Source organism: Lotus japonicus, chromosome 4, assembly GCF_012489685.1.
Source record: "Lotus japonicus ecotype B-129 chromosome 4, LjGifu_v1.2".
Classification (NCBI taxonomy): domain Eukaryota; kingdom Viridiplantae; phylum Streptophyta; class Magnoliopsida; order Fabales; family Fabaceae; genus Lotus; species Lotus japonicus.
In genome coordinates this window covers 73,260,437-73,272,721 of record NC_080044.1, presented here as the reverse complement: position 1 = coordinate 73,272,721, position 12,285 = coordinate 73,260,437, and the positions used below count along the sequence as shown (strand labels likewise).

At 35.5% G+C, this 12,285-nt stretch overlaps 1 protein-coding gene across 1 annotated transcript; it reads left to right on the top strand.

The window, feature by feature from the left end:
- The first annotated feature begins 8,234 nt into the window (after positions 1 to 8,234).
- LOC130713847 (zinc finger protein SHOOT GRAVITROPISM 5-like) lies at positions 8,235 to 11,316 on the top strand. Its single transcript, XM_057563660.1, has 3 exons — positions 8,235 to 8,569; positions 8,944 to 9,346; positions 10,158 to 11,316. Exons 1-3 carry the CDS (start codon positions 8,449 to 8,451, stop codon positions 10,897 to 10,899), a joined length of 1,266 nt encoding a protein of 421 aa, XP_057419643.1. The 5' UTR covers positions 8,235 to 8,448; the 3' UTR covers positions 10,900 to 11,316.
- Positions 11,317 to 12,285: the final 969 nt, after the last annotated feature.

Sequence of the window (12,285 nt, the reverse complement as noted above, 5' to 3'; positions counted from 1 at the left end):
TAAAATAGAGGGTGCTACATTCATTATTTTCATAATAATATAAGATATGTTGAGAAAGTCCAAATTCATAGATATCTATCTTTTGGGAGGTGTGGTAAACACATCAAGCACATAGAAATAGGGGTTTGAAAAATTATTATTATGGGGAGAGAGAGATGAGGGCCTTTGGGATGCAGACAAGGAATGGAAAAAGAGGAAAAAATATGTTGGGCCTTCAATAGAAGTTGCCATGTTCTTGCCAATTTGTCTCAATATATCCATTGCATTTGTAATGTAACTTGTATGTCAAACTCAATGCCTTTTAAGTAAGATGATTTTTTCAACCAAAATCAAAAGATGGTTTTGTTGGAGGGTATTGAAATTTCATGTTATTAAGTCACTAGGGAAGGGTGAAATTAAAGAAAGAAAATAAAAACAAACCTGGAAAGGCATCGTTTGGTTAAATGTTTGTTTTTTTGAATGGGAAGAAAATTAACATACTATTGCGCTAACAAATCACGCGCCAAAAGAGGCAAGACCGCGGGAACGGGAGAGTCCAAAGTGGTCACCGCACACTATAAATAAGCTTCAAGCCCCGCGAGGCAATTCACCAGCGCATTAGCTTCACATAACACATGTTGGATATGAACGTTCCAGTCGCGAGAAAGAAGGTACAAATCCAACAGAGCGCTTTGATACACATGAAAGTGATACAATTTCTTCTTCAACGCCTTCACGAACTCCAAGCAATTCGGCTCGCAAACAAAGTCTACGAAAATTCCTCCTCCAAGCAAACAACAACCTCATTTTCCAAGTCCTCGATCTCCGCTAGAATTAAATCACCACCAAGGGTCCCTGCATGAAAAACACCAACTTTAAAAGAAAAAAATAAGACCCCGAGCTAACACCTAAAAAATAAGGTGCCCCTGCGATCTTCAAATAAAAGCAAAACACAGCCCAAAGGCGGTTGATGGTGAATCAAGCTCATTAGAACCTATAGTCCTATACCACCTTCTTTACCTAAAAAACTCAAAACTATTTTTATTTTCAATTTCAAAAATGGAAATCACAAGAGATGTGTTTTTGTCTTTGTTTCCTAGTTTCAAGTCAATTGTCTATCAGCTCTTTTTTTGGGTCAAATTGTCTATCAGCTTTGAATAACGTATTGCAAAACCAACTTTTTTTTCTTCTTCTGAATAATAATTTGTTTTAATGAAAAAACATATTTTGAAAATAATTTCTGAAAATAATTTTTAAATTCATAAAACTTATAAGGGAATAACTTTTTTTTGTCAATAAGGGAATAGTAAAATATTGGAACTCTTACATTTTTTTGTCAAGAAACAATTTTTGGTACTTGGAGGTAATGGGCTGAGATTGAGATTGGGCCATTCAATCTCAATATTGATGGCGAACGATCTTTTTACATATCTAGAGGATACTTACTCAATAATCAATTTTCTCGTCAGCAAGATGATCTACGTTTAACAAAAATCAAAGTGGGCTTGTTAGTGAAATCAATTACAAAGGGTTTTCAAACTTAAAAGGATTTATTTTCAAGATGGAAATGGAGACCCAGTGAAAAAGGCTCCCACTACTGTAGGATAGGGAGAGTGGCACCAAACTATCACAAGATTAAATTCTTGATAGGTATTGGGCCTATTGGCCCAAGGTTTGAAGCAAATTCCCTAGTTAGGAAATGCGCCTCCTTAAGCATGAGGTCACATCATTGAATCCTGAAATACAATTTTTTTTTGCTTAATTGCACTTTTCGTCCCTAATCTATATCTTTTGTGCAATTTTAGTCCCCTTTATTTAAAACGAGCAATTTTGGTACATCAAAGATCAGGATGTGACAATTAGGTACTTCTGTCAAATTGCTAACAGAGTTAAACTATGTGGAATTTATTAGTGATGTGGATCTGACAAAATTGCCACTTCATTAAATAGAAATATAAATAAATAATTAACAAAATTTGTTTAACCTAAATCATAACCTGTAACAAAAAAAAAACCTAAATCATAACCAACTCATTTAAGGTTAATAAACCAGCAAAGAAGAATTTAATTAAAACTAATTAAATTTAACCCTGAAATAAAAAAATATCAAATCTCATTTTATATCTAAATCTTCATCATCTCCCTTGTCTTCATCTTCTTCCCTCCTCTCACCTGAATCTCTCTCACCGCTCCCTATGAATTTCACTTACTGTTTATGTTCTTGATTTTTCTCCCTCTGTTTATGTTTCCTCCCTCTCACCTGTCTCTGCATCTCTCTTTTCTCTCTCACCACCTAAACCCCTCAAAACCCACGCTTATGCCACCCCCAAAGTTCACACCTTTCATACAAAATCAACAATTGGGGGTGGCATAACGTACAAGGATGTTCGCTCACGTTTCTCTCTCGTTCTCGATTTGGGAACAACTGTTCTGGATTTATGTTTGAATCTAGGACCATTGAAGAAGCGGTGTTCTGGGTTTATGTTCAAAATCAACACAGGCACAACGTACAAGGTTGTTTTAGATCTCGATCGTTGCCGGCTAAGAAGAAGCGGTGATCGGCGCGGAAGAGCTCGTCGTCTGGTGGTTGTGGGTGGCTCTTCTTCTTTTCCTTCAACGAAACCTCGATCAGGAGACTCACCTTCATCCACACTCGAACTGGCTTTCTCCCTTTGTGTATTAAGATGAAGAGGAGGAAGATGAAGAGGCTCAAAGGCGGAGGAAAAGTGACTGAGAGGCCATGTCCGGACTGACTTGATGCATTGGTTGTTGGATTGAGAAGAATTCAGGGGAGCAGGAACGGTGGTTGTGGGCTCTCATGGAGGTTGTGAACTGAGATGTTAGAAATTTGGGATTAGTTTTTTTTTTTTAAATGGGATTAGGTTTCAATATGATTAATTCATTTTTTAATTAATTTGTTTTATTTATTTTATTTTTTATTTTTATTTATTTACTGATGTGTCATCCCTAGTGGTGTAATTAGCAAAAAAGAATTCACAAAAAAGAATATTCCGTTTAGAATTAAAAGGCAATTGACGGAAGGACCCAAATGTCACGTCTATATCTTTGATGTACCAAAATTGCTCGTTTTAAACAAAGGGGACCAAAATTGCATAAAAGGTATAGATCAGGGACGAAAAGTGTAATTAAGCCTTTTTTTTTTGCTGTTTGTAATGATAGTTTTCATCAACTCCAAATATGTTCCGCAAGAAATTAAAGGTGTTTTGTTGAGTAATGATACATACACATCTCACTTTCTCTTCTATCTTATTTTCACCTATTTTTTTTATATCTCTCTCTGTATTTCCTGTCACATCACAAATCATATCATTCATTTCTCTCCCATTTCTACCTAATCTCACAAGGTGAAGGTAGAATTAGTATGTTAACTAAACATTATTCTGTTTTGCTAAAGGCTAGCTATGATCAATGATGGGAAAGTGCAGAGCCTAAGATGGATCCAATGCTGAAGATGTCACAATTTGTTGCTTATCAAAAGAGAACATGAAGCTTAACTAGTCTGTTTGTTAGCACACAAAAATGAGAAACTATAACCAAAAAATAAGCCTACTGAATTAAATTACACATATTACTTAACTTAGTGAAGAAAGAATTTTTCTTTTCAGTCAGCTCTTTTTCATAAATTAAATTAAATAACTTTAAAAATAACCTCAAAACAGCTTATAAGTAGACTATGAACTATTTACATAATTTATTCAAAACACTTATATAGACGATTATAAAATAAGATAAGCTCAAATAAACTCTTCCAAATGAGATACAACTATTTGTTTAGCTGTTTTCATTGAATAGAAATGTTTGCATATTAGTTAACTCTACTAAATTTCAAATGCTGTTGAATTGAAGTTACACTTCTGTCAGTTCTGTGTGCTTATCTTGACTATATGCAATTGTTGGGTCCAACATTCCTGCTGTCTAGTAATGTTGTTGAAATCCCCCAATTGCAAAACAATAATCTTTGCGAGATTCTTTTGCTTAAAAATTGGGTCCCAGAAGTGATGGAACCTCCCAGTGGTCTTGCTCTGCCATTTTTGTTTTGTACAAATATTCTATTCTATTCAACGCAGGCTATCATTATGCCGTATGTGCCTACTTAAAATTAAGCCTACTAGTCATTATTACACCATGTCTTCTTGTATGTGTGTCTTGTCTTTTACAGAGTAAAATCGAATATTTAACTGTTAAAGTGGATCATGGTGTAGGAACTTTGTTCGTGAGCCTGAGTTGGCCTATGTGGATGGGAAAATAAAGTACTGGGATAGTTGCAATGATGGCACAAGGGAATAGGGATTATCTGAACGTGTGACTGTGTGTTGTGAAACTTGGCTGACCTATTGTAAAATGAGGTACAAGATTCTTGGAGCTACATAGATCGGTTCTGTGCCTATAGAAGATGTCTTAGATGAATAGGTACGGTTGAACTACATTAGATGTCTTAAATGAGCCTATAAGGAATAAATTACACAAACTAAGAAGGGAACTTAATTAGTGACAGACTGACAGTAAGGTTAGGATCATTTTAAAGATATGGTTCAATCACGTGAAGCAGTTACCATAAAGGAGACACGAGAAAGAGCCACATGAAGGAAATGAGCGCAGGATGGAGCAAAGTTGAAGGCTTTTCAGTAAGAGGAAAGATAATATAATTAAAGGTCCAAAGAAGCTGAGAAAGAAGCTGAGAAGTAAAATACTAAAAGGGTTTCAGTGTCATTCAAATGGTATATTGTCTTGAACTACAGAAAGGAGTATAGTTTCACAACAAAGCATATATGTTCAGTCCAGTTGATCAATTTACTTGATTCCTTAGAACGACTAAATTACTTGTAAAAGAGACTCCAACACTTAAATTAGTCTATGATCGAGTAGAATAAAAGTCATATCTAGCCATGTTGATGGTTTGTTTCCTATAATTGGATAGTCTTAGATATAATCGAGTGAATTTAGAGAATGAGAATTCTCCTTGTCTCTTGATTCCGAGTGGCGTCCATTGCATTTGGACAAATCGGCTATGATTTTGCTTGACCGTAGGGCTGCCCGGTTGGTTCAAGCAAGCAAAGCCAAACCGGATTGGGCTAACCTGGATTGAACGGCCAATGCAGGTTGGGTCAATGCGAAGAATCTGGTCCGTAACCAAAATTAATTTTTTACTTGAATCCGTGAATTAGAACCGTACCCAAAGGGGTCCTGCACTAATTTGCAGGGAGCCTAAAAATCAATTTACCTTCCAAACTCAATCCCACATATATGGCCAATATATCATTTCTCAAGACAGTGTTAAAAGTTAAAACACCACAAAAGCGCATGCATGGGTGAGCGTGAAAGTAATTCTTCTTTCACATGGTGCTAATGACAAGAGAATTTCAAACAATTGTTGCTGCTTCACATCATATAACTTGTCCTTCTACATAGCTGATGGAACTAAGAAACAGAGTGCAGGTTTACCGTGTACCGGCAACAGTTGGGAGGCCAATCTTAGAAAAATGTTTATGCACGTCGTGGTTTTCATTTTCGTGCTTGTATAGGGAAATGAATTACAATCCAAACATATATATAACACATCTTTGCGGCCTTTGAGGGAGGATTATTTGTAGAGCCTATTTAATAGAGTATGCTGAAGAAAAGGTTTGAATGCTCAATAAATGCAAGCATGTTTCATAAAGATGGTTAAAAGAGAATTTGAAAGGTGTCATGCCTCAAACTTAAATTCAGAGCATCTACATCTATTATATTCACTAAAGTATTTACACTTCTTTTTTTACAATTTTTCATAATGTCACATCATTTACACTACTTTACTAACTTTTTACTCAAACCCAACAACTCTTAAAAATTTCTATAGTGGATCACACCATTAACATCACATTTGTATGTTTTATTATTTATCTTCATTTTAATCTAATTATATTAATTGTAAGTGCTTGTAATAAATACAAGCCCACTTCTCAAGTCTAGTGTAGAGTATTTATTCCTACATACTCATCTTTGCCATATTGGAATTGAATATGTACTCCAATGGTAATAGATACTCATATGAGTATGTATTTAACATTAGATACTACCATTGAAGATGCTCTCAATTCAAAATCACACCCATAGGCTCGAGGAGTACTAATCCAATTCAAAGATAGATAGATGGTCTCAAAATGACAAGGCCAAATCCTTAAGATCAAGCGAACTCAACAACCTTCAGGGTTATTTGAAGTCACGCCTAGTTCAAAAGAATTCATGATCAAAAGCTTGTACCCATGCTTAGTGATGGATCAAAAACGTTTGAGTTGTGGGGTTAATGTACACACACATACAATGGGGCAAATAATCCATATAGTAGTAAGAAAATAAAAAATTTGTCTGACAAATAATACAAACAACATGTACATTTAAGGAAACATCAAAAAAATTGTGGGGGTAACTGCCCCATACCCTATAAAGTGGATCCGGCCTTGCTCACGGTCAAAATGATCAATCCATGTTCAAGAGCACTAGCCCGTGTTCTCGAGCAGATAATAGGTTCGAAGACGCAGATTGTGACTTTGCGACACCCTTGAAGAGTACTTCAAAGTGTAGTTATATTTTGTTTTCATTTCATTTGTAGGATCTTGTTAGTATTATTTTAAATGGACCTAAGACATGATAAAAATTGAGTTTTAGGTCCTCTAAAATCATAGTTCTTTAATTTAGATCCTTCTAAAATCATGGTTTCTTGGTTTAGGTCCCTCTAAAATATGTCACGTGAGCGTCTGTTAAGTAGACTGTAGACGTAACGGCAAAGGCTTATCCCTCCATATGATTTTTAAAATAAGGGTGTATACCAAAAATAAAAATTTAGAGGGGCCTAAACCAAAAGACTCTAATTTTAGAGGATCAAAATATTTTTTATATGCCAACTATATATTATGACTTGATAAAGTACTTTTATCTCTTCTATTTTATTTTCTGAGATGGATGTGGTCATGTGGTGGTTCATCTCATTTTCCATTCCCTCAGCTCAGGTGCAAGACAACAACATCTCCATAATATATTCAGTTCAGGACCCGTTTGGGCGCCATTATTGGGAAGTGAATTGTGGTTGTGTACGAATCCTATCTCCATTATTTACCCTGCAGTTAGGCTCTTTTTAAGCAAAAGAGTTGTGATCATCACTCATTCACTCACTTGTCACGTGAGAGAGCGTGTGAGGAGGTCACACCTAATGCGATATTCAAATATTCATGCAAAATAATATTACAGTGCCATGAATGAAATAATGACTACACGTTCTTGTTTTCTCATATATAGAACAGGGGTGTATATTAGTATATATATTTCTTGCTTCTCTGATTCTCTCCAAAATGTTGTGTGTGGGGTTCTAGCTCCAACCAAATGTAACTGAATTGGATAGCAAAAGACACTCATTCATCACATAGAGTCGGTTTGGTTTGAATACTAATTCAGCAATAAAAAAATTGTCCCCGAATTAAGGATAGATCAAGTGGTAAGAGCTAGGGACATAAGGGTTAGGTGGGTTGAAGGGTGAAGGGTCCCGATTCGAACCCGGATGAAGAATTAATTTACTAACATTTCTAACAACTAACATTGGCCTATCAAAAAAAAAAATTATGAAAATAGAAAAATAACACATTTGAAAACGCTTATTTATTTATTTATTTATGGATTTTTTTTCAGATTTTTTTATGTTGAGACCATAATCTACTGTAGGTAACAGTAGTTAATTTTCTTGTCGCGAGTGTTTACACTTAATGAACCAATTTCATTTTTTATAGGAGAAGATTGAACATTCAACCTTCAAGAATGAGTGAGGAATCAACACGCACTCTAGTTATGTTTATATTTACATTAGGTTGAACATAAATGTAAATGAAACAATTTTGATCTTTTACGTGTGAGCACTTTGAAAATCACACACACATTTCAAAAGAACCCAACTAACATTTGGGCGAAAACCAAACACACTCTATGGTTATATTTTAACACTTTCTGATTAGTTTCAAAACGAACTCATAAGAATAGACTTATAAATGAGTTTCATTTATTTTTTATCTCAAAATCAAAATCAGTACACTAGAGCTTTATAAACAAGACTTGCCCCTAAGTTTCCGATGTAAAAAAAAAAAAACAAGACTTGCCCCTCAACCTTACCTGCTCGAGGTGAGAGGTCAATGAAACAACAAAGCAAGAAAAGCAAAGAAAAAGCTAGTAGCTACCAAAAAGCCTTTAAGAAAGCTGATTACATAAAGCAACACCTTTTTCTCTCTCTTCCTCAGTTTTCATTTTCCCCCTCTCTCTATCTCTATCTCTTCCTTTGTTGTGCCATTATCATTTCTCATTTTCTTCCCATGAATAAAGCTGAAACCCACTATCACACCTTCACCAGCTGTAGTACTAGTTGTGGAAATTAACTCATCCACAATACATATAGTCCTAAAAAGCCTCACAAAAATCCCACCACCCATGTTAGACAATACTGCTTCTTCTTCTGGTGCACCATCTTCTTCTGATATTGCTGCTTTTGCATTATCAGAAAATGGAGTGCTTAACAACAAAAGAAAAAGAAGACCAGCAGGCACACCAGGTAAGAGCTCCACAAAAAGTTTCCCCTTTTGAGAATCAAATTTCTTCCACCCTTCCCCCAAGTTCTTTTCTCACAAACAAAATTTGTATTTAAATATTTTAATTTTAATCAAAAAATTTGGGGTTTACCACTTCCTACGGCCACAGGGATCAATCACTGTTGTCGGTCCTTAATCACAAACAAATTTTGTGGAGCTTTAATTTTTAATCAAAATTTGTGGGTTTACTGGTTCATGTGACCACCAGCCAGAACATTAGTCATGGCTGCCGGTGGTCACATGCGCGGAGAGAATTAGTTATTGTTGTCGGCCACGCGGTGAACGGTGAATATCTGGTCTCACACAAAATTGTAACTTTTGTGTCTCTAAATTTCAGATCCAGATGCTGAGGTGGTGTCCCTCTCACCCAAGACCTTACTAGAATCAGACAGGTATGTGTGTGAGATCTGCAACCAAGGCTTTCAGAGGGACCAGAATCTGCAAATGCACAGGAGAAGGCACAAGGTGCCATGGAAACTCCTGAAAAGAGAAACCACACAAGGGCAGAAGAAAAGGGTGTTTGTGTGCCCTGAGCCAAGTTGTTTGCACCATGACCCTTGCCATGCCCTTGGTGACCTTGTTGGAATCAAGAAACACTTCAGGAGGAAGCACAGCAATCACAAGCAGTGGGTTTGTGACAAATGTAACAAAGGGTATGCTGTGCAATCTGATTACAAGGCGCATGTCAAAACATGTGGTACCAGAGGGCACTCGTGTGACTGTGGCCGTGTGTTTTCCAGGTTTGCTTTCCCTCTTTTCTTATCATGTTCATTATTCTTTCATCTTTCCATTTTTTTTTCTCTTTCTTTCTTGGTGTCTGTGTGTTTGGTTTATGAGATTCAGTCCCTCACGCTGAGGAATTGATTTTGTTCTTAACGGAAACCAGATTATTAGTACTATTACTTTACTAGTTCTTAAATTATATTATTATATTAATGATTATTCTCCTGCTAGGTCAAACCCTAAAATTCTAGCTACAGTGATAGAAGAGAGAGGCACAAATTTAAAGATTTTGCATCTTCTTGATATTATTATCACTATATAAATTTCCTATCTTGGGAATTCTAAAGCATTATGAGTTGAAAATTTCAAATCCACAAGCATTATGTTTGAATATTACATACTCCCTTATCCGCCTTATTCTGGCATTGTACAGTCTAGGACTAGGAGAGCCCATGATAGCTTTAAGTTTAAAGATTTACAGAAATGATATTTACTTGGTTCACTAAGAATAATGTTTCCTTAATATTTGAAACACATCTGCACCTAGTTAGATATGAGAAGAGATTAAAAGAAATAAATAATGATATGATAGATGATTAATCGATCAAAATTTATTCTGAAGAGTATCAGTTCTATATAGGATTTGATTTTGATAGAAATTGAACTGAAGTCGTAATATATATTTATAAATGCATGATAACATTCCATTTGTCCCTTATTATAAGGTCGTTTATTGTTTTACAATAAGGGGTTTTATAATAAAAAACGAGGAGCTGAGTATAATATATGACCTCTTTTGATTAATCAGCTAAACTTGTGTCCTTTCAGGGTGGAGAGTTTCATAGAACATCAAGATACATGCAATATGCGGCTGCCACGGCAAGAGTTACAAGCACTTCAACCTGCATGCTCTTCTAGAACAGCTTCAAGCACAAGTCCATCAAATGAGGCCAATTTTAGCATAGCCCCATTGCAAGGACTTCCACTGCCAAAACCACCACCAGCTGATCAGCCATCAACTTCAAACACACACAACTTAGAACTTCAGCTCTTATCACCTTCTTCAACAATCCCCAAAGAAAATAGAAATCCCAGGGAAAACCATAATGAGACCCGTTTGAAGCTCTCAATAGGTTCATGTACTAATAATGATGGTCACATAGGGAATGAAGAATCAGAAAGGAATAATAATAATAATGTTGTGGGTGATAATTCCATTTTCGAAGTGGCAAGGCTGAAAGAGTTTGCTGGTGAGGAACTCAAGTTGGCGATGGCGGAGAAGGCTTACGCGGAAGAGGCTAGGAGAGAAGCGAAGCGCCAAATTGAGATAGCTGAGGTTGAGTTTGAGAATGCTAAGAGGATAAGGAAACAAGCGCAAGCTGAGCTCGGAAAAGCTGAAGATTTGAGAAAGCAAGCAATGAAGAAGATTAGCTCCACTGTTATGGAAATAACTTGTCAAGCTTGCAAGCAGCAGTTTCAGAACTCAACTGTTGCATCAGATCAAGAAACTTCCATTGTGGTGAGTTACGTGTCCTCAGCCAACACAGAAGGCGAAGCTGCAGAAGAATGATATAGTGTGTGTTTGGATATCAGTTTAGTGTAATTGGATGGACTATTAATTTATCTCGAGTTCTGCTTTCATTTTATCTCGAAGTCAGTGCTAACGAGCATCCAAACCTATGCATTTATAGTATACTCCATTATGCTGTTCTGCAGAAAAAGAAAGAAGAAAAGCTAAACTCCACCTAACAGCCTTAGGGAAATTAAAGATGATTGCAGGAAAAAAGTTTGTAAGAAGTCATCTTGTAATTTTTTTTTCTTTCATGTTTTCTTTTCTCTTGGATAGATGAAATTTGTATTATTTGAAAATAGTTCATATTCTTTATTAATATTGTTTAGGAGTGTTTAGGAGTTTGAGATTTACAGTTGTTCGTCAAGGATTGTTAAAAGTGAGAGTTGTAACCTGTTTTGATGGTTACGTTTAACATATTCATCTGTTCATTTGTTGTGTTAAAGCTCATGGTATGTTAGCTTTACCCTTAGAGCATCTTCAATGCAAGGTTTTTAGTTCTTATTTTTTAGTTAAGGGGATGACATGAAGTTCTTAGTTCTTAAAAATAAGAACTAGGTTCTTAGAGCATCTCCAATGGTGAGATCTTATTTTGGGACTTAATTCATTTTTTGTGGGCCCAGATTGCCACATAGGATTTAAGACACTCATAAGGCCCCTATGCACATTTCACTCTAATGGCTGAGATCTTATTTTACTTTTGACTGGACCCACAGTACTCAATATATTTATATTATTTATTTCTCTCCCTATTTTTCACTTTGGTTCTTTGTATTGAAGGAGAGAAAAAAAAATATTATTTTATTTAAGATCCCACATTTGAGAGTACCTGAGCTAAGGCAAGGATCTTAGCAAAAACTAATATCTCATGCCACGTAGGATAGCTCCAATGGTGAGATCTAATAAAATCCGGATCTTATTTTAAGATCCCAAAATAAAGACTTTATTGGAGATGCTCTTATATAAGATGTTTTACTTTTGAGTTCTTAGCATAAAAAGTTAATTTTTTCTCTCTCATTCATTTAATTTAAGTATTAAATTAGCATTTAAATTTAAATCAAAATTATATTAAAATAAAAAAAATGAAAATAATGGTATTGTACGACCGGATAAATAGTGATAAGAACTAAAAACTAAGAACTCATAGTTGGAGCAAAATCTGCAAAGAGTTACTTAAACACATGTGACAATACGGACCCACATGAATAGTACTAAGAACTATGAATTAAGAACTAGCATTGAAGATGCTCTTATGCCTACCTAATAACATCAAGGGCAACTTTAATTTTTACAATTACTGGCATTGGAGGTTACTTTATGCTTTTCTTCTCCAAAAGTAATACATATTAATTCAAACTCCTTGTTGGATACCACTTACTCTCGTGA

Excerpts from the sequence above, each read along its gene's own strand:
- LOC130713847 (XM_057563660.1), top strand. The coding sequence starts at position 8,449 with ATGTTAGACAATACTGCTTCTTCTTCTGGTGCACCATCTTCTTCTGAT. Across the intron at positions 8,570-8,943 it reads AAGACCAGCAGGCACACCAG|ATCCAGATGCTGAGGTGGTG; the intron begins GTAAGAGCTCCA and ends TCTAAATTTCAG. Across the intron at positions 9,347-10,157 it reads TGTGGCCGTGTGTTTTCCAG|GGTGGAGAGTTTCATAGAAC; the intron begins GTTTGCTTTCCC and ends GTGTCCTTTCAG.